At 25.6% G+C, this 21,836-nt stretch overlaps 3 protein-coding genes across 9 annotated transcripts in view; 1 reads left to right on the top strand and 2 right to left on the bottom strand.

Annotated features, from left to right (window-relative positions):
• Positions 1–117: 117 nt before the first annotated feature.
• On the bottom strand, positions 118–2,726 carry LOC129613803 (kinesin-like protein Nod). Its single transcript, XM_055528066.1, has one exon. It carries the CDS (start codon positions 2,665–2,667, stop codon positions 193–195), a length of 2,475 nt encoding a protein of 824 aa, XP_055384041.1. The 5' UTR covers positions 2,668–2,726; the 3' UTR covers positions 118–192.
• Positions 2,727–4,920: 2,194 nt separating this feature from the next.
• Positions 4,921–17,392, top strand: LOC129613808 (transcription factor GAGA). Of its 3 annotated transcripts, none has more exons than XM_055528073.1 (7): positions 4,921–5,920; positions 6,081–6,326; positions 6,421–6,622; positions 6,677–7,138; positions 7,188–7,325; positions 7,405–7,865; positions 17,208–17,392. In XM_055528073.1, exons 1-7 carry the CDS (start codon positions 5,729–5,731, stop codon positions 17,238–17,240), a joined length of 1,734 nt encoding a protein of 577 aa, XP_055384048.1. In that variant the 5' UTR covers positions 4,921–5,728; the 3' UTR covers positions 17,241–17,392. The 3 variants fall into 3 exon arrangements, with proteins under 3 accessions (XP_055384048.1, XP_055384046.1, XP_055384047.1); XM_055528071.1 differs by lacking the exon at positions 17,208–17,392 and adding an exon at positions 10,137–11,967; XM_055528072.1 differs by lacking the exon at positions 17,208–17,392 and adding an exon at positions 10,137–11,966 and having other exon boundaries at positions 6,081–6,293.
• Positions 17,393–17,698: 306 nt separating this feature from the next.
• LOC129613823 (venom dipeptidyl peptidase 4) overlaps positions 17,699–21,836 on the bottom strand; it is a 73,912-nt gene continuing 69,774 nt past the window's right edge. For all 5 annotated transcript variants that reach the window (XM_055528110.1, XM_055528112.1, XM_055528114.1 and 2 more), the window contains 4 exons: positions 21,104–21,488; positions 20,872–21,032; positions 20,598–20,803; positions 17,699–18,990 (listed from right to left, as the gene is read on the bottom strand). In XM_055528110.1, the coding sequence (XP_055384085.1) occupies positions 18,877–18,990; positions 20,598–20,803; positions 20,872–21,032; positions 21,104–21,488 (866 nt within the window). In that variant the 3' untranslated portion in view covers positions 17,699–18,876. The remainder of the gene's footprint in view (positions 18,991–20,597; positions 20,804–20,871; positions 21,033–21,103; positions 21,489–21,836) is intronic.

Genomic DNA, 21,836 nt, shown 5'->3' with positions numbered 1-21,836 from the left:
TTTTTTTTATAGTTTATTTATTGCATACCTAGGTAATTTATAAAATTTATGATTTTTAGTTCTAGTTACAAAAAGATATTTCTATATTTCATTTAAGAAACATTTTATAATACAAGTACATATAATTATTGTCGACAATTTGTAAACTTTTGAAAAATTAAAACATTAGTTAAAAAGATATTTGTTTGCATGTTACAAATTGTTTGCTTCCTTAAAGCGATCCCAAGCCTTTCCTCTCCAGACTGGAAGTTTTGACACTATGTCAAAGTTTTTAAATTTACCATTTAAGGTTCTATGAGTTATAATTTGATAAGCTGTTTTTAAACCAATGTATGGTAAAATTTGCAATTCTTTTATTGTTCCATTATTTAGAATATCTAAAACAGCTTTCTGATGCTTAAGCTTGACAGTATTCTTATTTTTATTTGATAAGTTGTTGAAATAACTCGAAATGGTTTTATTTGTTATTTTTAGATCATTATTTTTATTTTTTGCTACTGAAGATTTGTCTTTTTTTATTTCAGTTTCGGTTTTCTTGTTAGTTTGCAAGGATTCCACCTTTTTCGCTTCCAGTCTGCAAGAACGACGTAAATTTTTGTTTTCTAAAACGTTATTTTTCTTAATGAAAAGCTTTGACAGTCTCTGACTTCGCCTTAAAGCATGACGGTTTAATGAACTTAGGTTTGTTGAATTTGATAAAGTTGAAGTGTCAATTTCCATGTGTGAATTTATGTGCCTTGATAGTCGTTTGTTCTGTTCAAAGTAAAGTATGTTTTGTGTTGAGTCAAGTATGTTATTAGGATTGATTTCCTTGTTCGAAAGTGAAAAGGAATCTGGAGCCTTAAATATAAAATTGTCTTGAAATACTTGGTAAAATTTTTCATTTAAATTGGAATGTTCGACATCTGAAACAACGTTTACTTCGCTTTTTGTTAGAGTTGACAATTCTTGCCTAATAAGATCTCGTATATTACCTTTCATCTTTATAAAAACTGCACTTGAGTCAAAATCCTCTTTTAATTTTTCTGTTGTGTTTAAAGTTAAATATTTTTCACCTTCTTCATCAATTTTGTTGAGTTTGTATTGGCTTGGTGAATCTTCGGATATTTTTAAGCTAGATTTATTTTTATTTAACGAAGTTAGTTCATCTCTTATTATGTTCCTCAAATCTTCCTTAATTGAACTCCAAAATGTTGTTGGTTGAAATCGAGTTTCTAACTGGTTTTCAATTGTTTTTACAGAATCGTTATTACTCTTAGTACTTTCTCTTTTATCTTGTTTTTGTGAGATTATTTCAAAACCAGTCACAAGCTTTTGTGACGGAATATCAATTTCAGCAGCGGCAACTTCCAAAGTTGTTGAAGTAGAAACGTTAAGTAAGCTTGTTAGTGAACACCTTGATTCAATCGACAACTTCATGGCGTTTGAATCACAATTCATCACCTCATATTCATGGGCTCTCACTTCTTCATTCGATGATTTAAATTTCTTTTGTATTTCAGTATTATTAAATCGTTTAATGTCAAATTTCCGTATATTTCTGGGACTGCAGAAACTATTTGACTTTTTTAAAGAATTTATTGATTTCATATTTTTGCTTTTCGCGAAAGGTGTAAAACTATTCTTTGTGCGTAATGGAGTTGCCTTTGATGGCGTTTTTTGCTTTAATTTTTGATATTGCGACAAAGCTATATTTGCAAGAGGATTATTTCGAAGAAATTTAGCACTTTGTGCAAATCTTAAAGTATAAAGGGTTTCAGATTTATCTATTTTTTCTGAACTTATACAAGCCAAAAGTGTTAAGTAGGAATTTACGTTAAGAGAATCCTGCAGGACCGACGTAAGTATACTATCACGATACGGTATCACCTTATTCCCAGCATTTAAAGCTTGTATTACTTTCCCAACAGACAAAAGACCTTGATTAATATTAACCCCTTCAGAAAGTGCAATTCCTTGATGTCCTGTTCTTCGAACACTTTCAGATCCAGCTAAGTCTATAAGATTTAGCATCGATGAAGTAATTACCATATCGCCTATTTGTTCTATATATATAGTAAAAATAGCATGAGACCTCGAGCTTTGAGCATTCATTTTTGTTGGTCTAACATGTCGATTTCGGTTACCCTCACACAAAATTTTTAATCCTTCTTCAGCTGTCTTTATTTCTTTTTTGTTTCCACCACTAAACTTACAACCTTTCATATAAATTTGTTCATTCGGATCAAAAGAAAGCATATCAAATACTTTTTCATTATAAATTTCTATATAAGACACCAATATCTTTTTACATACCATATCTTCAGTGTCAAAAATCTCATGTAAACATCTTGGTATTATGCCAGCATATTTATCTCTTAAGTTTTGTTCTAAGCCCATTGTGTATGTTTTCCCCGTTCCTGTTTGCCCATATGCAAATATATTGCAATTATATCCCTGAAGAGCTTTTTTAACTAAGGGATATGCTAATGTATCAAAAACTTCCTTCTGCCCCACATGTGACTGGAAAATGTAATCAAATGCATAGGCTCGCTCATTAGCAATCAAAATATTTTTTATTTCATTGTTGTAATAAATGAAAGTCTCTTTAGTTTTCAAGGGACATTCACGTACAGCGATCTTAACTGCACTATCAGTAACATTCTCCTCCATTTTTCTGCTACTCATTGATATATTTTTTACTTTTACTTAAATACCTTTGAATATTTTCTTAGCTTATTATTATAAATTGAGATGAAATGTTTGAATTAACTGAACAATTTTGACATTTGTAAGCTTCTATTCATTATTGCCATATACGCCAAAAGTCAAAAGGCAATTTTTAAAATTAATTATTTAAGTTTTTGTGACATCTTCAAAAGTGAGAACGATCCAGGGCTTCTATAAGATAGCTATTTAAAACCAGGGATGCGTTTAGCTTTCAATCATAGTGTAATGTATTGTTAAAGATGTGAAAATACATATAAGGTTTTGAAAGGTTGTTTGGGAGTATTAAAAGCTTTCTTATTTGAAAAATATTTATGGTATAATATGTATTTATAAAAAATTATTTTGATAGTTTTCTTTTTATTGAACTATAAATAAAATTTGATCCTTTTAAACAAAATAAAAAATTCAAAAATATTAATTTTTTCCCAAGAAAACTTTTGAAAATTGAGGAGTATTCGAGTATTGAGGGAAAACAATTTTCCAATAATCGATGTGTCAAAGGAAAGTGTCAATAACTTATTTAAATAATACGTTTTAAAACTAAGTTTTTCAATAAAGGGAAAAGTTATGTTCAAATTAAAATAATATTAGCTCTCAGAGAATGTAACTTTGCTAGAAATTTGAAACATAAGTAAAACCTTTACAAAAATGCAGCATTCTTCGCATCCCTGATTCAGGCTCCTAAAACTACTATGTGGATACTAAGCTCAATCATCCAAAATGTTTGTAACATTTTGTAACAAAACAATAAACTTTGTTCCGTTAGCGTGTTTTTTTTTTCACCAAAAATTATTTAATTTTTTGACAAGATGTATTAATTTTAAATATATAATCTGTCGTTGGCAAAAATAGCTCACGAAGAAAAAACGTGAGTTCACGAGACAAAGCACGAAACAAAGCTTACTATTTTTTACTAAAATAATTGAGTTAAAATTTAATAGGTGTCTTAAAGGGACCTTATATGTACATATATTAATATTTAACAGAGCATTTGTCTTGTGAATACTTACATAAACATCTTCTCACAACGGCACTATTTTTTTAATTATAAAAACCAAATTTCTAGAAAAATAATGCGGGCAATTCACCAAAGCTTAAAGTTTTATTTTCAAAAATATTGCTTTTTGTTGCCATAAAAATGAATTCGGCGAAATTTTTTTAAGGATTTTTTGTCACTTCACTTTAGACGTGATTTAGACCATTAAAATGGTTTGAATAGGAGTTTTGTCCAAAGTGAGCTCCAACACTTCTACCAATGATTGGAGAGCATGTAAATATGCATGCTTAACATTTTTCATATCTGTGTGTAACACGTAAAATATGTAAATATTTATGTAAAACAATATATATTGCATACATATTTATATGCATATTGTAATTACTAAAAAATTTGTTTACAATTACTTATGTACTTTATCTGTGCAAAAGTATTTACATACCAACATTATACTTACGTTATTTTTTGTGTATCAATAGGAAGAATCTGAAGTACCTGCGGGTGGTTCTGTCGTTTTTAAGAAGATCACGTTTGACAACTATTATTTCTTTTTCATATATATATGTACATATACTCTTAGGTTATGAACGCCAAATTTATTTAAAAAAAAATCATGGGTCTAAACCTGGTGTTTAATCATGTTCCCACCGTAGATAAAAACCATCAATATCAATGAATGATGCTATAACTCAGTAGGGATCAGGTACATTTAATTTCAAATACAATACGATTATATTTAAATCAACTTAAATCAGCATTGTTTTTTTGAAGTTATATTACAAATCTCTTTTTTACTCTTTCTCACTATTCTTTTTCTCATGAGAAAAAATATATAATTTTGTTTCTTTCTTGCTCAGCATTTTTACAATTAATTTGAGTGATATCTCTTCTTTTGACACTAATAGTGTTTATTTGGTTTGATTGAAAGAATGTTGCCAGATACATAGGTGAGAGTATTGCTTTTTTTTTTTGTTTTTACATAAATTTTTTTTTACGGTCTTGGTAATAGTTTTTATATAACCTTTTTAAAAATCCGTTATTGTGATTTATTTATTAAATTATTTTTTTTATTTAATGGGCCTTAAAAAAAATTTAAACATCTCTCAAAAAATTTTGGGTTAATGCTGCATGGGTATGGCATTGCTGAATTAATAGAGATTGATAGGAAAAAGAGAATACTGCTATGAAGTTAATTTGAGTTTTGGCAACATCGTTTGACAGTCAAATGTAATAAGTTTTCACTGGCAGGAAATATTTTCTTTGAAAAAGTTCTTAAAATATTTAAAATTTTAAAGTTTTATTATTTCCAAATACAAATATTTGCGGTGTTTAAAGAAAGTAATATAAAATTTTTGTGTTTAAAGTTATTTTTTTTATCATAAAATTGAATTGAAAATTTTCTCATGAGCGAAATCGTGTTTGAAAAGACAGAGATATATTAAAATAAAAAATTAGGAGACTCCTGCGTCGTGGAGAATTTTTCAATGCAATTTTATAAGCGAATGTAAGATTGCAGAGTGAGAAACTGTAAAAGTGTTAGTGCAAAATTAAATAAAAGAAGGAGAAGTCGAAGTTTGGAATCTCACGGCAGCACGACACGCTCCTTAATTAAACAGAAAGAAATAGAAAATTTTTAAATATATATAGATATATAGATATATATGTATATTATATACACATTTTAAAAGTGCTCAGCCATTATTTTTTTACTCTTGTGATGACTCTTTGAATTCAGTATACAGAAAATTAAAAATTGAAGAAAATATATTTTTCAATTTGGATTTTTATATTGAAATCCCGCTCTTCTCAATTTTAAGCGTAAATATTCTCAAAAAATAAAAAAAAAAAGAAAGCTGTCAAAAATAATAGTGTTGCACCCAGAATAAATATTTTGGTTTGATATTATTAACTAATAGTTTTATCATTAATATTATACCCAAATAAATGGGTATTTTAATTAGTTTCATTAAATTACAAAAGTGAAAAGAAAATTTTAATTACGAAAATAAATATATTTTGAAGATGGCTTTGCCAATAAACTCTTTATATTCTTTGACGTGGGGTGATTATGGTACGTCGCTTGTATCGGCCATTCAACTTCTACGATGCCATGGAGATCTAGTTGATTGTACTCTAGCGGCTGGTGGTAGAAGTTTCCCCGCGCACAAAATTGTTCTTTGCGCTGCTAGCCCATTCTTGTTCGAATTGCTTAAGGTAAGCATACTATGGAAATACATACACACTTATTAATATTTAAGTAATTAACCAAATCAAAATTATTCATACTGTTCTTAATGGGAAATAGTCAGTTGCAATAGCACTTTATAAGGAACTGTTAAAGATTAGTTTTATATGTATCACATTATATTTATAGAATACACCATGCAAGCATCCAGTGGTAATGTTGGCAGGAGTAAATCCCAATGACTTAGAAGCTCTTTTAGAGTTTGTTTACCGCGGAGAAGTGAGTGTTGACCATTCACAACTACCTTCTTTACTTCAGGCAGCACATTGTTTGAACATTCAAGGATTAGCACCTCAGACTGTGGCAAAAGATGATTTTCCACAAATTCAACTTCATCAAATGGTACCACAACATCAAGTAAAAACTGTTATTGACGTAAGTACTGCAAGTACTTGAAAATAACAGTATTTTTATTGATTGTAAATCTGTTGTTTATTTTTTATTCATATGTTTTTATTAAAATTTTTAGGATCAAGAGCAATTGATAGCTACAATAGCTGCACCGCAACAAACTGTTCATGCCCAAGTTGTTGAAGATATGAATACTGTTCATGCTATTCCTCAACCGATGCATCAGGTGCAACAAACTCATACCCAAGATAATGTAAAAGATATGATTAATCAACTATTGCCAACAAGGAAACGTAAACCACGAGCTAAAAAAGTTATTGGTAATTTATAGTTTTTGTCGATGTTTCATATTTTCTATTCCATGTAATTTAAAGGAATATCCGAACCTCCAATAATTGCAACGAAAATTCAAAGAACTGATGGCATGGAAACTGTAATGACAACGACAAACGCAAATGAAAACGGTGAAGCCCAACAACAACAGCAAGTTCAACATCCGCAAGCCCAAACTGTACAAGTCCAACATATTCAAGCTCAGCCTCAGCAAATACAACATCAAGCACAACATCAACAACAACAGCATGTGCAACAACATCAACAAGTGCACCATCAGCCACAACAACAGCAACAACAACAACAGCAACCACAGCAGCAACAACAACAGCAAACAACACAGCAAATTACAACGGTGACGGTACCGGCTGGTATAAAGTCTGAGGCTCCAAATGAAACAATAGTAACTGTAACTGACGCTACTGTGACACCTGCTCAAACAAATACAGCTACTGTAGCAAGCAAAAAAGGCGACAGTGGAAATAAAAACGCCAAAAGCAAAGGTTTGCCTTTGAATAATACAAAACATAAATTTTAATAATATTATTTTAGAGCCTCGATCAAGATCTCAATCGGAACAACCTGCGACATGTCCAATTTGTTATGCGGTTATTCGTCAGTCCAGAAATTTGAGACGTCATTTAGAATTAAGACACTTTGCTAAACCTGGTGTGAAAAAAGAGCGGAAAAGTAAGTACAATTGTAAATTTTTGTTAAATTTTTTATCTCCTAATAAATATAAATTATACACTTAAATTTTTATTTAAAGCTCCAACAAAGAAAGCAGGTGCATCGGCATCTAGTGCTGGTAAAACTCCAGTCACCGGAACTACGACAGCGGTTACATCTCAAGCTAACACTCAAGTACCACAAATACAAACAGTTCAAACTGTGCACACATTACAAACAGTTCAAGTAAAAAAAGATCCTGATCAAATAACAACTACATCAAATATGACACCGGTAACTGTAACAGTTGCTAGCGGAGGTCAACAACATCAACACAATGCAACTCAGCAGCAACAACAGCAAATACAAACACAGCAATTGCAACAACAGCAACAACCAACAGCAATTATTGATCAAAGTGGTCAAATTACAACGACCTCGGCGAATGGGCAACAACAAATAGTCACTCAAACCGAAAATACTGATGGAAGCACATCGCTCTCTATAGCACATGTTCAAACATTACAAGGACATCAACTACAATTGTCTAATCTGAATCAGGTGAATATCAATGACTTTACCCATCATTAAAAAAATAATTATTTAAAATTGTTTTAATATTCTACATTATATTCAAAAAGTTTCTTATTTTCAAATTTTTTACTTAAATACATATTATTATTTTTCGTATCGAATGTATACATTTTATAAATTTAAAATGTATATATGCATGTTTTTATATTTACATATACATATATATGTTAATATATATATAAGCTTCTCTTTTTTAACATACGCATATATTATATTATAATATTTTTAAAAGGAAAATATGTACTTAAGTGGACAAAATATACCAGAATAATTTTTTTTTATTTTATTTTGCTTGAAATTTCTTATAATTATTATACTTTAAAAATTTATAATATTTAAATATTCTTCAATAATTGATAATTGGTTCTTCATTTTTTCTTATGTTTTCACATGCTATTTTAAAAATATTTTAGAAATAAGCTGTAGTTTAATTACATTTTTAATAAAATAAATTTATTATGACAAAAAATCAAATAAAAATAAAAAAATTATTATGTGTTTTAGATTAAACTTTTAGAATACATTGTAAAAACAAACATGCAAATTTCTTAAATTTGTACAATATATACAAAACTTTCAAAACAATTTGTATACTTCTGTAGCAGTGTTAGGTGCGTTAATTGATCAAAATAAGATTACTTTAATTGTTCAAATAAAAACATAAAATTATTTCAATTTCCTAATTTTGGGCGAAAAATAAAGAATATTTGATTTTGTCGTAGTTTTTTGGGTTAAAATTTTGATTTTCAAATTTGAATATAATTTACTTGCACATTAATATTGCGAATCAGTAATCTTATTATGTACAGTTAAGGGTGCACCAAAATATTCATTTTTCAATTCTTAATATGAATAAATAAACAAATAGATGAATAAATTAAAAATTTATGTTTCGAAAGTTCTTAGTCTTTATTATTATTTTTCGCTTTTTATTTTATTTAAGAATTAGAAAGCAAATCTATATACAATTAATTATTTTTTAATTTTTAAAACTAAAAATGGCTTTATTCTGTAAAACAGTTTTTAAGATTCAAAAAAAAAAATAAAAGTAACCAAAGGAAAACAAAATTCATAATATTCTTTTTTATTTTTTTAAATTTGGTGGTGTTTTTATTTGAATGTTAAAATGTTATATTAAAAATTCTAATGGTTTATAGGTGTTACATTTTTATTTTATACACTATTGTTTGCTTGGTATTATATTAAGTAGTGCATTTTGTGTACGTTAACATTTGTAATTTAACATTTTTCTTTTTCAAATACAATTTATCTCATACGATTTTTGAATTCATTAGTTTGTGTATTTAAACCTAATATTTTTCATTTTATTTTTTTATAACTCTTCTGTTTGCACTATCGCGTTATAAATCAAATTCATCTCTTCACACTTATTTACCTGAATTTTTTAGAATGTTTATTACAAACAAGTGATACACAGGAAATAATTAGTTAAATTTTGCTTCTATTTTCCAGTTTTCTCCACAGCTATAAATTGTCACAGTGGGGTTATATTTTTCCCACTAATAAAAATTACTCAGGCTTTTCGTTTCCCGGTTCCTATTTTTCTATATTATATGCTACGTTTCCTTTTTAGGATTATAGTTGTGAATTTTATTTTTTTATAAATTATTAAGAAAGTTTTTATAAAAAATAGTAATTACGACTCTAACGTTTTTAAAAAAGCATACATTTAGTAATGTTTATTTTTAAATTTTCAAATTTAATAAATCTTATTTTCAAGGGTAATCAATCTTTACAATTTGCCCTCTCCAGACATTAATATTTTTAAACAACATTTATCCTTTAGAAATGTTTAAATTTTCTTAAAAATTTCACTTCAAGTTAGAATATTTTAAATACATACAAGTTTGTGCGTCTTTTTTTCTAATGTTTCTATTATAAGAAACTCATAAAATCAGGCAAATTCTTAATTGTGTTATATTTAACGGAGCACAATTTCTATTGAATTTTGTTTATTTAATTCTGTAATAGTTTTATCTCTTTTATCTTGTGCATATTATTATTATAATTGTTATAAGTTTTTAATATTTTAAAACTCTATATCTATAATTTTTTACAAATCGATTATTTATTTTATATTTTGAAATTACATTTTATAAATAGATCACTTTTTTGTTTTCAATAAAGTTTTATAAATTTATAATATTCTGTACTACAAAAATACCATATAAATGAAGAAATTTATGTTCTTTTCACAATTTTTTTTCTTTTTTATAGCAAAAGAATCATAACATATTGGTAAAGAAGGTATTTATTTTAAAGGGCAACAATAACACCCAATGATCAACCCCCTAGTATATAAATATTATCAACAATAAGATAGTTGATAAAGATAAAAGCAAAAACAAAATAATTTATAATTAATATTAATATTAATATAAAAGAAAATAAAATGAAAAAACTGGAATACAGACAAAAAATAAATGACAATTTACAAGTGAATAATAACAAGTAGAACAACAACATAAAAGCATAAAAATTTTCCTATAAAGAAAGGAAATATAAAAATTTCGTAGAATTTTTTGTATACAATAATTCGAAATATTACATATTTTTACAACAAAATCTTATTATTTTTCCTTCCCTCCCTCCCCCTGTAAATTAATTCATCAGTACTTTTTATTAGATAAGTATAACAAAAATTGTATAATAAAAATTATATTAAATTTATATGTAAGAAAAAGTAATTGAAAATATTAGCATTTAAGAACATTCAAAATTTTGTTCTAAGTTCCATTAAGACAAAAATTTTAACATAAAATAGAAATCGAAATTAAAAAGTAAGATAAAAGAAAGATAATTGCAATGTAAAAAAACATTTTTTCGACTTTGTTGTTTTTTTTTTTTAAATCAAAACATTAAATTTGCAGTAAGACGATTGATTAAAGGGGTAATTTTTAGTTTTTTTTTGTTTTCAGTTACATAATTACAAACATTACAATTTTTTGTTTTCGTGCTTTTTAAATGAAAGTTTTCGATGGAATTAAATTTTTGTTACTTCTATTTTTAAATCAAAATTTTTCGTATGCCTTCGTTATAGCGGGAAAAGAATTAAAACTACATAGGAAACAATTTGAGCGTATTCTAGATTACATTCAAACAAATCTTGTCAAATATTATAAAGTGTCCACGTCAGTTTTTTTAAAAAAAATAAAATTCCTTTCAAAATTATAATTATAAAGCAGCTTTACAACATTTCTCTTGCAGGCACATACGTTGTGTTTTGGGTAATAACCAAAATTGTAGTTTAACGCTTTTTCTATTAGTATTTATTATAAAAGAAAGGATTTATGTTATTATTACATTTATAAATGTTATTATTACATTTATAAATGTTATTATTACATTTATTAATTTGAGCGTGTGTTTGTCTATGTTTTTGTACTTGAAAATAATAATTTAAATGTTATTTGTGTTTTTGTTTTGTTTCATTTTCCTAATAATTAAAACTATTGAAAAATAATATGTAACATAATATTATTCTGGTTTAAATGATTTTTCAGTAAGAGCTTGTACGCAGATATTGCCATAATTCAAAAGAATGTCAGCATAAAGTTGTAATTTCACGCATTTCATAATTAAGAGTACATTAATAATCATTTTTTGTAATAGTTTTCATAAATTCCACATAAAAATTTAATGGCGAAATATAATTAAAATATATAAGTTGCATATATTATGGGTTTCTATTATTCAAAAGATGGTGAAAGTTGACTAATTTCATTCATATAAATCATAATTAAAAAGAAAAAAAAATTGATGCTCGCCAATTGACCGGTTTGACAAATTAACTTTGAAACAAATAGGATTATTTTGTTCTTTAACAGAATTATATTAACTCAATTATTATAATATAAAGTGTTAAGCAATTTTAATATCAGTTATTTTCCAAAACAATTTTCCGATTTAGTTAAACTATTTGTAATAAGTGGATTTATTTTAACGTTCTCAATAGAAATGTATTTGCTTATTCGTAAGGTCACTTTATTCTTTAAGAATAGAGTTTTAAAGTGTTAATATATTACGTAAAAATACCAGCTATATTGTAGAAGATAAATAAAAAAAATAATCATCAGATGTTGTTCAATTAAATTTTAAATATTTTTATGTTTGAGGAAAAACACATATTGACATTTTATGCTTTTATTTTATTTTTGGTAAAGTTTTATATTTTTAAATTAAATTTTTCAATAATATTAGATGATAAGTAAAAAATATATTGTAAATTTGAATAACATAAACATAAAATATGTATAGTTATAAAACAAAAAAGAAAAAATATTGTTTTTTAATGTTTTGAATATATTATGTATTTTAGCTTACGAAATATATTTCATAGACTTAAGAATAAGAAAAATTTAAAACGAAAAAATGCAAAAAAAAATTAAATAAAAATTAAAATTAGTACACAAATTTATAGATATATTATTATGTTAATTTAGTATATATTCAATCATATACATATAATAATAAATTAAATAAAAAATGAAAAAGTTAAGAACTTTATAAAGAAAAACTGCTATACAAAAAATAATTAATTTTTCTGTAAATTACAAGCAATTGCATAACAGCAATAGTGAAGCGCTGATCACAAAATACCACAGTTATAATTTATATTACAAAAGAACGAAAAAACAGTTCACATAAATAGTTTTAAATTTAAATTCAGCTTTACAATTTTAGAATCTTAAATAATTTCTTAAAAATGTTTTTGTTAAAAATTCTAAATTCTTTAATTTAAAAAAGTTTTAAAAGGTTTGTTTTTCAATATTTACATAATATTTGGCCACATTATCCCTAAAAATCAATTATGATAAGATCATTAAATATTTAAAACAAATTTTGGGACCAACGTTGAAAAAATTACATTTAAAAAGTTGGCAATAGCAACTGATATGTTTTCTTTTTGTTGTATTATTAGTAACTTGTAGTGATTTTTCATAATTTTTAATTGATTTCATTTTTAACTATTACTAAAAAATATAGTTTACTGCAAATTATTTCAAAATTAAATCAATTTTATGGTAAAACAAGCAAAATAAATATTTCAATCGAAATTGCAATATTTTTAAATATAAGTTTAAATATACCTTAAATTTAAAAACCAAAAAAAGAAAAAATTTCTAAATATTTTGATATCCATATGCATACATATTATGTAAAAATACTTATGCTTCTATTTAGATTTTAAACAACAGTCAAAATAATATTTTAGTTTTATTATTTGTAGTAATAATTTTAATATACAATAATTTTATTTTGTCAATAAATTTCACAAAGGACTATCTACTGTTTATCAAAAGTTCATATTAAATTAAGATACCGTTTAGATCCAAAAATTAATATGATTAACATTTAGTTTAATGTTTTAAGTTCAAATTTAATTTTTTAAAATAAACACACCTAAATGTACATATATGCTGTCAAAATAAAATTATTTCAAACTAGTTCTTAGCGTCCAACTTCACTATTGTATCCAATAATATCCCAATTTGTTTTTTTATCATGTAAATTATTCAAAAGAGACAATGTGAAACTGAAAATTATGATTTTGGTTCTGTGTCAAAACCAAAAGAAAAGGAAAACAAAAAAATTAAAACTAATTATATGTAATTATGGTTTTAGGTATGTAATAATTTTTATATGTGGATAGTCATGTTATTTTATTATAATAAAAAGCAGATACAATAGTTAGTTAAAACTGATGCTTGCATTTTGTGTGATCAATATCACTTAAATAGTTTTTTATAATTTAATTCAAAAAATTCTAAACGTAAATAAAAGCGTATTAAAAACTATCTGAAAACATAAAATTTTATTGTGTTTTTCATAATTTAATTATTTAAATTGTTACACATTTCACTACACACATTTAATATAAATATTAATAAACTTAGAAATTTTTAAATTTATCGAAAATTTTGAAAGCTAAGTTCAAACGCTTATTGTACTTATAACTAAAATAATCCGCATATAAAAACTATTTAAGATAAAAATATGTATAAATAAAAATTAACCAGATACGTGTAAGAATTTTTGATAAACAAAAAAAAAGAATTGAATATTTAATATAAAAATAAAAAATGCTGACTGAATATCAAATGAAATTGGCTTTTAAAGCTAATTAAAGAAGAAGTTTTTATTGAAAGTTATGTTAAAAAGTAAAAATTAAATTCTTTTCACGAAATTTTCAACAAACAAATGAAACATAATGCACATACTTTTAAACTTAACTTATAAAAAACATAGTAAAATATAAAGTAATTAAGTAAGTGTATTTAAAAGAAATACAATGAAAATAAAAAAAAAAACTAATTTTAAGTATATTAAATAAAAAAATGTAAGAAAAGAAAAAAATCTATTTTTTAATAAAAAAAATTTTTATCGTAATATACATACATATATATACATAGATAAGTTCATTATAAATTACATATATGCATTTAGTTAAACATTGTACATAATCATTTATGAATATTATGAATTTTTCTTGTTGATTTAAAATAATATTAAAACTTTGTATTTGGTCTATTACTATAATATTGATTTAATTATAATAATATTAGTATAAGTTAATATTAAAGTAATTAAAATAATATTGCATATGAAAGTCAATTGAATTCAATTTTGAAACGTCGCCAATTTCAAAAAGATATGGAAACTGAGTATTGCATGAGAATGAATGTCTGCAAGACGCATAGTCTATAATACTTCACATTATTTACTTTTACTTTATAATAAACCTATTTTTTGGTCAACATCGTCGTAGCTTCTTCGTTAAATTTTTCGCAGTTATTCTGAAATTTGCTGTACTAATAGTGGATCTGATATTCATTGTAAAATCCGTCGTAAATAAATAGTAGTCACAACTTTGGTGATTGCAAAACTTAAATGCTATATTTGATTTTGAATCGATGAATTCGTTTTCATAGGTGTTTAACTAATCTTGTTAAAACTTGTTATTTAAATATAACTATATTAAAATTACTTTCATATGCCTCGTCAGATTAACTTATTACAATTGATAAATTCAATTCTTGAATTTAAAGGAAATGATGTTTAGGTTTCAAAATTTCACATTTTACACGAGGGAAATGAAATATATGTAAATGTAATAAGAAATGTATATATGTAATTTACAATCAAATCATATTAATTTTACATAATGTACATATGCAATTATGTTCTTTCTTGAAAATTTCTAACATGTAAGTATAGAAGAAAATATGTAATTATATATTTGTACTTATAATATCGTTTTTGCATAGCTGAAAAAGATTATTTTCTTATTTTACTGTACTTTTTTAATTCGTTTAAAAACTATTTTGTTATTTAATGAAAATTATGTTGATTGAAGTTAGTAAGCTTTTATTCAATATCAAGAGGTTAAGTTGACCTTCTGTATGCAAAAGGAACTATTGTTCATAAACTATTTTTTCCATTTTATTCCACAACTTTCTATCACCTATCACATTTTGTTGATTAAGAAAGGTATTCCTTGTTTTTCGAGTGTTAATTAACCGATACTATAACTTTCCAGTATATTTTTACATATTAGAGTATTTTTAAATACATTTTGTTTGTTTAGATATTTTTCTGCATGTGAGACCAATGCTCGAACAATAAAACCTTTACAATTAAAGAGTTGCATTTAGCCTTTTTTTGTTTGGCCATAATTTTTTCAAAAATTTTAAATTTATGCTTGGGGATTTACTGATGGGAAAAGATCCCCCATTCTTAACTCTGATCCTCATGTCTTATTCAAATGCTTCCTCTTCAGTTAAATTAAGAAATAATTCTTTTTGTATTGTTTATTTCCCTCCTAATAAATATTTAACCATGCATACATCAAAGCATATCGAGCATTTAACAAATAGAAAAATTTCGAATATTTTTCTGAATTTTAGTAACGCAAAAACACTTCTTTGGTTTTTTTCTTCTATAAGATTCGTTCGTGTATTTTTTGAAGTGAACATTTAAAAATGATTTCAATGATATTTTTTTATGTTCTTATCAGTGGTATAAACGAACTTAACATCTTCAATAATGTTGATAATAGATATTGTGGGGTTCCTAATTTTTGCCGAAAAAGCTGCGCCATAAAAAAAACAATTAGAATCTTTCAACAAAAATAAATTAAAATTCAGTTATGAAAAAACGTTGAAAATATATACATATATGTATTTATATACATACGATGCAAATGTACATTACTTTGCATTGCTTATTGAAGTCAGTTTTAGAAAATTATAAAAACAAATGGTTTAAAAATTACAAAAATGTAGTAATAAAAACAAAAAAAAAACAATTAAAAATGAAAATGTGTAGTAGGAAATAGAAAATTTTGTTTTGTTTTGAATTTGAACTTAATTTTTATGAATAATTTAATAATAAAAGTGATTTTTAATCAAACAATTTTATTTTTTAATTTTCACACAACTTTTTGAATATATCTTAGTTTAATTTGAGTAAATAAATGATGAATGAAAAAAATTAAATTTTGTTCTGCACATGATTGTATTGTGCCTTTGGTATTTATTGTAGAAATACTAAACTATGAAATTTCGAATTGTTACATCTAACTAATTATATGTGGTAAAAAAGACCAAGATAAATGGATTTTCAAAATTTCAGTTCTAACTTAGATCTCAATATAAAGTATGTTCGATAAATCTTTACTAGAAAAGAGGCACATTCATCTTTACTAGAATACAGGTATCAAAATTGTAACATGCTTAAAGCTCTAATGCATTTTTATAAAATACATACATAAAATAGTAAGTATATATAACCTAACAAGCAGAGGCAAAAAGGTGTGTACTATTATCCAATTGAATCACCAAATTCATAATTGGGAATAGCAAAGTATTATTTTTATAATTTAAAGCAACTGGTTTTTGAAAGTTTAACCGCTGTCTTTAGTTAAGTTTTTGTTACAGAAAAAATTACAAGGTAAAGTACTGAAAGTAGTTAGGAAATTGACAAATATTTTTCATTCGTGTTACAATTTTAAACTAAAAAATCAAAACGGTGTTGATGAAATATTGAAAATTGTCTTTGTTTTAAAATCACTTTTATGTTTTCTTTATTATTTTTGTTTAGTAAAGTTTAAATATGAAATCACATAAATGAATATTTTTTTTGTCTATAGATAAATCTATTATAAATAAAAGAAATAAAAATTGTAAATAAAAGTAAATTAATCTTTTTTCATTGTGAATTTCATAATACGCATTAAACTTAATGCAAGCTGCAAAATTATTAAACCTGTTTTACTTTTCGTTACAGATAACTAAAATGGTTAAACGGAGGCCAAATTAATTTTTATTGCTTATTTAATTTCATGAAAGCGATGTTGGATGGAAATCCAACATTCAGCCCGAAGTTTACTTTCAACATTGATAGCATTGATAACATATTTAGCTATGGATACATTTACATACTTATGCAAAATTTGTTTAATCGACTTACCTAAAGTGTCTAATATCCAAATAATATAGGATTTTTTATAATGAAGAAAAAATGAAAGTTCAAGAAATTTTATTTTACTTTTAAAATTATTGTTTTTTTCAATTTATCATTCGAAATTCAATTTTTATATTAATAAAATGACTATTACTTATAACCTTTTGAAAATAAATTATGAAAAAGAAGTCAATTATTGTTTTAATTTACTGTTTTCATCTTCTTGCCTTCTTTCCTTTTTGTCCCGAAATAAAATAACATTTTCTGTTTTTTGAACACTTTATTTACTAGTTTTCTCTTTTTTTTCAGTTTTTAACATAATATGTATAAAGTACAAATCTAAAAACAAATTATAATTTAAACAATTACAAGTTTTAAATACACATAGTGACATACATACATACATTATATACATTTTATTATTCATAATTATAATTTTCAAAATTCTATTTTCAATAAGTCCATAACAAAATAATTACTTCAAATAATTAATAATTTTACTAAAAAAAGTAAATGCCCTCCTTAACTATTTTAAAGTTTATGAAATATAATAGCAAGACTTTTTTTTCTTTAATTTGTTAAATAAAATTTTTTTTAATAGTTGGAAATAATTTCGTACATGGAAATTGTACGATTATATCAGAAATATTGAAGGTAAATTGGCTAAATCTATTGCTAAAAAATTGCTTTTGAAAGCGGAAATAATTTAAAAACAATTCTTAGAATTAAGGTTGTACATTCTGAAACAAGTTTCCCAAGATGGGCATAGTTATAAAAATTTTTGTAATACCTTTTCTATGAAAATACAAAATCATTTTAGATCCATATATTGAGTTAATAAAATTTGTAAAAAAACGTATTGGAGAATAACTTGAGAGCAATGAGCAGTTGACTTCTGTGCACCTGAAAAATTAATATACCTTTTTCAAAAGACTTTTTTTGTATTTTTTTTTTAAATAAATGCAGAATTCTTGGCACATACATTTTTATACTTATGAATTTTGTTTGGTTTTAATTTTCTGAAAAACAATTAAAAAATATAATAATTTTTATACAAAGTTCAAGTATAATTCAAGATAATTCAAGAATTAATTCAATTTTACTTTTCAATAATTAAAAATTTTATTTAATGACTCTTATAATTTAATATAACTATTTTAAGTACATTTGTCGCTTTAATAAAAGATTAAATGTGAAATTATCTTATTGGTTCTTGTTTCCTTTTGGTTGTGATTATACATATTGCATTATTATTATTAAAATTAAAAGTAAAAAAAACATTTAATGTTCTTTTCACAGTTTTCATAAAAATTTCTTAATATTTATTTACAATAATTCAACAATGGAATAAGAAAATTCATCACATTTTCAAATCTTTTTTCTTTCTTTAATTTACAATTTTTTTTTTTGATTTTTCTTTGTTTTATCTCTAAAATATTAACATTTTTGTTTTTTGAAAGCAATTTTATAATGGAATTTAATATTATGGAAATTATCTGAAATATTTATTAGTCTCTAAACCAAAGCATGCACCGAAGAAACGATCTAGTGAGTGATATAAATGCGGTCTCATACTACCTAAACTGTGATCTTCATCTGGATAGCTCTGAAAATAAAACAAGAAACAAATATTATAATAAATAATTTAAAAATTCAAAATTAGTAATTATCTATGCTCTAAAATAAATTTATTTGTGTAAATAATTAATTATGAAGGATTAATTCTCTATCCTAAATTATGGTTCGTGAGACCCAATTCTATACAAGTTTTATTTTACTTTTTGGTTACAGACAAATAGGAATAATTTTCTTATATAATTAGGAATATTTTAGATATAATAGAATAATATCGAAAAATAGATATTTCCGATATTTTAAAGATTTTGCTAATGATTTGATTCCACAAAAAATACATATATTTTCTATTATAGACCAATGTAAAGAATGTAAAGAATGGGCAACAATGCATCGCGACTAGCTTAAAAGATCTGTTGTGCCCCCCAACTAGAGGCCTGATGAATTCGAATAATTTTGAAGGCTCTTGAAGCACGTAGTTCACTAGTATTTCTCTTTTCCTGCGCATGAGGGCACCAAATTCCCCCAGAAAGTGTACCGAGGCCTCCTAGCCCTCCCTTCAAAATCGACAAACACTTTCATTTTTCAGGGCCACTAAGGTGGCCGCTAAATCTACAGTACCCGGTCAAGATATCGGCGAGAACTCTCTTCTATTCCTAACCCTATGATTTTTCAGCGCTCCGAAATCGGTCCGATTCTGCAGAAGACCTCCCGTCCAAGAAGAGTTTTCCCTTCCTTGCAAACGCTTCGATCGCTTCGTTCACTTGCACATCCACTTGTCTACCCAGCAAAGTGTAGCCTGGTTGCATATACCCAATTTGTTGAGCCTCTCAAGACAAACCCACACTATCTCGGCGGATACTGAGATAGAATTCAGCGCTCCGATAGCAGCCTGAAATTCCGACATGATCAACATTTCTTGACCCCGGTACCCCCTTTCAAGGTTGAACTGCACACACATGCCAATGGTCTTCAATCACAGGTCTTTAATCCAAGCTCCAAAGGTCTTTAATCCATCCGTGCACTACACGATTGAGTGTGATTCGACTGGGTAATCCACGAAATCTCCCCTCCAGTTATTTCTGTCGCTCAGTAACAATGTGAAGTTTTTCTCGAAGCTATATCTTCTAATCATATCATCCCTAGGAAGTGCAATGAGCGGAATCGTAAAAAATATAAAGATGAAAATTTTATCACAAAAGTTAAGAGTTTGACAAAAATGTTTAAAATTATTAAAAAAATTTATTTAAGCTTTGTCTTCTTATCATACACATGAGCACAAGTGTTGAATTCCCTCATTACATAATAACTCCTTTGTATACGTATACTACATGTGAACTTGTAAAGACACAAATGTAAAATAGTCTAGTAGAAATCATGAATTCTGCTTAATTTTGCTATTTATGTTTAAAACGTTGTTTGAATAAATAATTTTTATTGTGTGCTTTAAAATGGTTCTTAATATCCTTGGCAATTTAAAAACGAACATATTTGTAGCATCGGAAGTATTGTTTTATCAGTTTTTAAGTATATTTTGTTATAAAGGTTCAGAATATTGTCGAGCATTTAATAATTTATTTTCAATAAAATAAATTTGAGCTGCTTTAAAATGTGGAAAATCTGTGAAAGAACACTTACAATTTGCTTAAATAAAATATTTGCACGTTCTAATGATTTTATTAACATTAGTGATTGTTGATAATGAACGTTGTCATCGAAAGTACCGTGAACTATAAGATATTTTTTATTTTCAAAACTTTTTGCTAAATTTGTAAGTCTTGACTTTTCATAACCATCCATATTTTCATTTGGTCTTTGCAAATATCTTTCCGTATAAATCGAATCTAAAAGAGATGTTATAATTTATATGATTTTCTAAATGCTACAAAATAATCATATAATTTAGTTTCACCATAATAAAGCCAATCGGTTACTGGTGCCACTGATGTAGCGCATTGGAAAATATTATTATCATCTAAAGCTAACGCTCTACCAGAAGCATAACCTCCATAAGACCAGCCCCATATTCCCACATGTGCTGAGTCAATATAACTTAAATTCTGATGTAATTTGCTTTAAATTATAAATTAAAAAAGAAAATAATATTTCATATGTAAATATGCACGATAATTTTGAATATTTACCTGGCAACATTGATTTGATCATAAACTTCTACTGTACCTAATTTCTTATAAATGGAATGTGCTAATTTATCACCACGCAAACCTGATCCACGACCATCTATCCGTGCATAAATAATTGACCGATTTGATGCCAAATATGAACCCCAGTCTAAACTCCATTTGTCTGTTACAGCATATGAATCTGGGCCGCCATATACTTCAATTAGCATTGGATATTTTTTAGAGTGATCTAAATTCGGTGGCAATTGTAACTGAACTTTGGCAGTGAAACCATCATCAACATCAATTGTTAAAATTTTGGTTGTGGGTAGTGCAACATTTTGTAAAGAAGTTCTTATACGATCATTAGTTTCCCAATCATACAGTTTTTTTAAGTTAACATTTCCTATAGAAAAAAAATTTAAATTTAGGTGTTTTTCATTTTTTTCGCAATATACAATAATAAAAGTTGAAATTTTATAAAGGCCATTGTTAAAACGCGTAAAGAAAATTTTGGCTTTTGTTCGATTGAATAATCTTTCTTTTCCTTTTATTCATAGAGCTAGTCTATTCATATTTTTTTTTTTAAATAAAAGCCTTTGAATTTCAAATCAATTCAAAAACTTTTAAAATTATGTACGAATGAAAAACTTTATTTAGCAGACCAAAATAAAATTAAACTCTTCTAAATTGATTAAGCACTTTAATTTTTTTTTGTATATTATTTTTTGGCGAAATTATTGTACATTTTATA

The sequence above is a fragment of the Condylostylus longicornis genome, unplaced genomic scaffold, assembly GCF_029603195.1.
Source record: "Condylostylus longicornis isolate FDR11 unplaced genomic scaffold, ASM2960319v2 ptg000092l, whole genome shotgun sequence".
Lineage (NCBI taxonomy): Eukaryota > Metazoa > Arthropoda > Insecta > Diptera > Dolichopodidae > Condylostylus > Condylostylus longicornis.
This window is presented reverse-complemented; position numbering and strand designations above follow the sequence as displayed.

Coding starts and splice junctions, on each gene's coding strand:
- LOC129613803 (XM_055528066.1), bottom strand. CDS start 2,667: ATGAGTAGCAGAAAAATGGAGGAGAATGTTACTGATAGTGCAGTTAAG.
- LOC129613808 (XM_055528071.1), top strand. CDS start 5,729: ATGGCTTTGCCAATAAACTCTTTATATTCTTTGACGTGGGGTGATTAT. Junction 5,921..6,080: donor TCTTGTTCGAATTGCTTAAG/GTAAGCATACTA, acceptor TTATATTTATAG/AATACACCATGCAAGCATCC. Junction 6,327..6,420: donor AAGTAAAAACTGTTATTGAC/GTAAGTACTGCA, acceptor TAAAATTTTTAG/GATCAAGAGCAATTGATAGC.